At 35.7% G+C, this 5,446-nt stretch overlaps 1 protein-coding gene across 1 annotated transcript; it reads right to left on the bottom strand.

Annotated features, from left to right (window-relative positions):
* LOC132042796 (uncharacterized) lies at window positions 1-4,639 on the bottom strand. The gene is made up of 5 exons (XM_059433320.1): window positions 4,450-4,639; window positions 2,271-2,312; window positions 2,089-2,195; window positions 1,426-1,460; window positions 1-614 (listed from the first exon to the last, which is right to left on the bottom strand). Exons 2-5 carry the CDS (start codon window positions 2,271-2,273, stop codon window positions 547-549), a joined length of 213 nt encoding a protein of 70 aa, XP_059289303.1. The 5' UTR covers window positions 2,274-2,312; window positions 4,450-4,639; the 3' UTR covers window positions 1-546.
* Window positions 4,640-5,446: the final 807 nt, after the last annotated feature.

Raw genomic sequence — 5,446 nt, 5'->3', positions numbered from 1 at the left:
TTGGAAGAACAAAAATGAACACAATCATGTGCACTTAATGGCAGCTTTCTTACAGCAGGCCACTGGCCAGTAGAGGAAAGCAATTAATGCAATGAGGCATCACAAGCAAGTCCTGGCAACTGGGGCTACAAAGGTTAAAGTACAGTGACAATTTAAAACTAAATCCTTTTCCTTTGTGGCAGGGTTTTGGATCACAAGCAAGTCAAGACCGCATAGATTTTCTTGTAACTTAAAGCCAATGTAGATTATGGAATACATAGCATAATCATCAACAGATATAATGCAGCAGCGGTTTTTTTTTTTTTAGGGGGATTTGTTGGCAGATAAAGGTATCAAGTCAAGCGTGTTACAAAAGTCAGAATCGATAACATCGACCCTCCTCATAACCAGACCATCTTACATGCAAAAGATTAGTTCCAGATCAAAGTAGTGTCACAATGTTTCAGTGCTCAAGTTTGATCAAAGACGGCATTTGATGTAAAAACCGGCTGAAGCAGTAAATTAGCTCCCAGCTCAAGGTTAACTTTTGTTTCAAGCAACTGTTCGTTAGAAGAAGATTATTGAAACACCCATTGTCAAGCAGCCCACAGCCACCCAAGGACTCAACCGCTCACCTGCCACGTTAAGCACGGCAGTTAGTAACACCTTGGCGAAAGATTATCCTGTTTTCTATTGTTTGCTCTCTACACCACCAACTTTCTTTTCTCCCCATATACACATCCTAGGATAGACAGCAAATTTATTTGCAATATATATGCTATTTAATTCATATTTTCATTTTGCTCTAGCTACATACAATGTCAGAAGTTCAAGAGGGGAAGTTCAAAAAAACTTAATAAGCAGAGCTTTCGTATGCCTTTTGACTTTGAAATAGGTGACTAGCATAATAGTCGGAGAGGTTATGAAAAGTTCCTAGCATAGAGTAGGAGCAGAAAAGGAAACAAGAACCGCCATGAAGACAGTTAGGCGCAGAAATAATATGCCATCACATAGAAGTTTATAAAAAATATGTTTAAAGATGAGGCTGATATGAATCAGTCAAGGGACAACGATCATGCTAATGTACAACTTCCTAGTCGAAATGATGCACAAACAATAAGTAATGCTTAGCCGCGTTGTGCAATACTATCCATTTATCTGATGCATAATGCTAAAGTTTTAAATAGGTCCTCATATCAGCAGCAATTCAGCATTAAATCCACAGCCCATTGTTCGCTTCCATTTTTAATGGGACTATGTGCAAGCAATTCAGTTAGAGAGAAATACATAAGCTGTTATTTAACCAAACTAACAGAACTTCAATTAAATAAGAAAAGGTAAGTAAATTAAAGCAGCATTTTTTTTTTATTGAAAGAAAGAATTAGTAAATTAACGCAGACAGTTTCTTAGTACCGACAATACCAGCATGATGGGAAATGACTTTACCTATTCTAGCAGCCTTCCAAAAGAAGCCTCGAAACCTGCCAGATTTATAGACGTTCATCAGCTGCTAAACAAAATAAGGCTCAGAGGAGAAACTTATTGATTGGTCCTCCAGTAGGATCAAAGGTTGTAGCCCATAAAAATCCGAAAAAAACACAGTATATCCAACAAAAAGTGCACTTCTATTGTTCCCGTGAAGTAGCATTTTATTCAATAAGAAACACCAAAGTAAAGGATTGAGTCCTTTTTGACAAGGTATAGGGTAGAGGGGTCCACGCTTGTGTCTTAACAAAGAAAAAATGTTAGAGCCAAAAGCCATTCATACAAGTGTAACCATCATTTCATGAAAAATATAACAAACTACCATTAGGGAACAATTAAATTCTCACCATAATGCATATAGATCAAAAAACTTCAGGAGAAGGAGGTGTTCTCACATGAAACAACAGCAACAATGTTGAGGCCAAGCACTTAGACCATGTTAAAACCTTCAACTTTTAGAAGCTAAATTGATAAATGAAAAAGTAAATATGTAAAGATGTTCTCGCATGTTAAACATAGGTAAGGTTGACATCAATTGCATATCCTCTCACCTGAGCTACAGGCACCCACTACTTAATACCTGGTAAAGGAAATTGTATTAGCTACACAATCAGGTAGACTTACCCAGTTCTTTGTTCAAGAAGTGCCGGAAAATGCATCTTTACATAAGTGCATGTACAAATCCATAACAGCACTACCGTCAAAAAGGAATGGAAATTAAAGAGCGCTGACTGAAAATACCAACAAAAAAGTATTAGCATCTATTTATGTACTCAATACAGAATTCTCATTTCAGTGCAACTCACCATATCTGAACTTTCCTGTCTTAATCGACTTTTGCTTCAACCCTACAAAGTAAAGGAGCATAAGTTAGCTTCCTCTCGCACGAAAGGGAATATTAATGTGAATGAGAAATTGGTAGTGATTCCTCCTTATAATTTTGAATCATTCAGCACAACCACCTCAAATTGATGAAACCAATTAATACTACAGGGAACCATTTTCACAACCACATTTGAGTGCATACTATAAAATTGTTCTTTTGAGAAGGACTTCCATAATGATGTGTTAACTGTAAACGAAACATCGATCATTCACTGAGTGACCTTATAAACAGATACTACAAAATAAACAATGTGAGAGAAGCTATGAGCTGCACCTTTGACATTAATAGCAAGTCAAAGATCTTCATATAAAGAATCGGAAAAAGAAGAAGTCCTTATATCTCCATAGTAGCTCTCTAAACTTGTGGATATAAGCAAGTCTACGTCCTCATCAACCATCACTCTTTTTGATCTTCTTCATATCTATATCTATTGACTTCCCAACTTTTATCAATTTATCAGAAGTATCTCTATGATAAGCAAATGCAGCAAGATGTTTACGGATCCCAAAATAACTTCCATAAAAGGATCATTAAATACATGGGTTCAGATCAGCAGATGCAAGAAAAATCAATAATTTTGCTAATGCAATTTGGTCGCTAGACAAATTATAACTGTGCTTGTGATGCCCTTTAATGGATATTTATATCTCTTGCTTCATTAGAAAAAATAAAAAGAATCCTACTGTCACATAAAAAACAAAATTGTGTCCTGAAAAATGAAAGTTCATCCATTCACGTCTAAGTTTTCTTTAGCTGATTTCCTAGAGAATTACCCACTGAATGTTATCCAATAATGATCCTATCCAGCCACTCTTACTCGCAAGGATAGAGCAAGACTTCATCAGCCTTTCACCAACCTATTTTAAAACCTCCAGATGTATACCTCAAATTCAACTCTTAGCTTTCGCTGTTAACAGTTTTAAGACATCGGACATCGGTTAGTATCCAAATTTCTAAAGTGTCCAGGCACTTGCCCTTGACCAACACCCTTCCTTTTGCTCTTTATTATATTTGCCACAAAATATAGGCTTAACAAGTGTCGACTACTGAGGACTTGACAAGTACAGGAAAAGTATTAACATGGAAACTAGGCTGTTTTTGTTGTTTTAGGAAGGCCGGTTTTAAGCTCTGTTAAGCAAAATATACATTAGATAATCACTTTCGACCATACACTACAAATTTCTTTAATTTGTAGCAAAGATGTCACTGAAATTTAGTTGGTCATTGCCAACCAAATTTAGCTAGGAAATATATAGATACCACATAGGTTTAATTATAACAAGAAGCCAATAATAAGACAAACAAAGCATCATACTTCCCCTTTAATGCTAACATACCAACACAATAGTTACTTAAACACTTTGGTATCTTTATAAACAAGACAGCAAGAACCAAAACCAACATTTTACTTCTTCTAGAGGGTATATATTGGGTATGCTTTACCAACAAGGGTGGCTCAATTGGTTGAGCATGGGCTTCCAAAATGAAGGTCTCAGTTGCCTTTTAGGTCGAGCTCGTCGCACAGGGCTTGCCTAGTGCAGGTTATCACTTCTGTGTGGTTTGCGGGCTATTGCACACGAGCAGGGTTTACCCTGTGCGCACCCGAAGGGTAGCTGCTGCGGGTTCCCTTGACATATAAAAAAATAATATCGGGTATGTTTTTTTGGGGGGTTTAAGGGTCCAAAATGAGCTGAAAACAAATTCAGACCTTAAGTGATGTCTTTGCACATGTGCTAAATGATAATGGTTTCCAACTAAATATAAGTCCCTTTTCAATATCCAAAATAAACCCAATATATATTTCAAACCAATAGCAGTAATCTAAGTATAATGAGACTAAAATTTAATATTTCCCTTTACCCGATACGCTGCGAGCATTATAGATCAAGAAATCATAACTGAACTTTTCTAAACAAAAACAAAGTAATACCCTTACTTATCAGTTGGCTGTTGGCCCACTACCTATTTGCTTTCATCAATTGACACTGTCCATTCAATAGTATTACTTATGGCACAAATTCCTACAATAAGAATATAAAAAATGAAAAATAGTATGTAATCAAACAGGTGAAAAGGGAATAGATTGAGTTGCGGATTACCGGCAATAGCAAAAGTTGTAATGGGGATAGTGTTGGGGGAGTTTCAGATCGCAAGCAGGGATAAATTTGAAAACGATTCTCCTTTGTTTGGTTTTGATGGAAAAACTGGAAAGGAAAATTGGGAGGAGAATAATTTGATGGAAAATAGGTTATTTAACATGGCCTTTATCTCGAAACCAAACTTAAATTTAGATATTTCATTACTTCTTTTTCATTGGGAGTGACATTAATAAAAAGGGAAAAGGGTCAAAAATAACCCCTACTTTGAAAAAAAGGGCTAAAAATAGCATTTTTTTTTAATAAATTTGGGTTAAAAATACCCCTCCCATCACTTAGTTATTGGTGACAGCTTCGGTTATCTCTATTTCATCCAACAACTGTAAAATATGTCCAAAAATTAATGTAATTGTTGCAACATATTAGTACAGAAGTTGCAACAACCTAAAAATTGTTGCAAGTTTTGCAAAAACCACAACAGCTGTTGCAATAAATTCAGAAGCTCTTATACAATATTTTTAGCACTTGTTGCAACAACTGTAACTACTACTGTAAATTGTTGGAGAATCAGCAGTTATACCTAAATGAATAATTGAAATAAAACAATATTGTTTACTAACCAGATGAGCATAAATAATCCATGAAGTAATGTCCAGTACTACACGAATGAAATCCGGTCCGAAAATTATCTAAATCGGGTGAGTTTTTTTTCTTTTTCTTGAGTAACTTTTTTCTAAATAAAAGAAGAAAGCAGCAGCAGTAAAAGAGAAGAAGGAGGGGGGAGGCGTGGGTGGGTGGAGTAAGAAACAAAAAAAAATCAAAACTTCTTTTCAAGATTTTTTTTTTTTGGTGCAAAAAACAAAAAATGACAACTTTTTAAAATCAAAATTAATATTTTTGAGAGGGTGAGGGTGGTGAGGTGTTGGATCAGGGAGTGGGAGGAGGGGGGACTGATGAAAAAAAAAATTCAAAACTTTAAAAAAAAAAAATTGGGGGCCCG

This window comes from Lycium ferocissimum, unplaced genomic scaffold (genome assembly GCF_029784015.1).
Source record: "Lycium ferocissimum isolate CSIRO_LF1 unplaced genomic scaffold, AGI_CSIRO_Lferr_CH_V1 ctg1793, whole genome shotgun sequence".
Taxonomy (NCBI): domain Eukaryota; kingdom Viridiplantae; phylum Streptophyta; class Magnoliopsida; order Solanales; family Solanaceae; genus Lycium; species Lycium ferocissimum.
The sequence above is the reverse complement of the archived record's forward strand: the minus strand, read 5'-3'. Positions and strand labels throughout refer to the sequence as shown.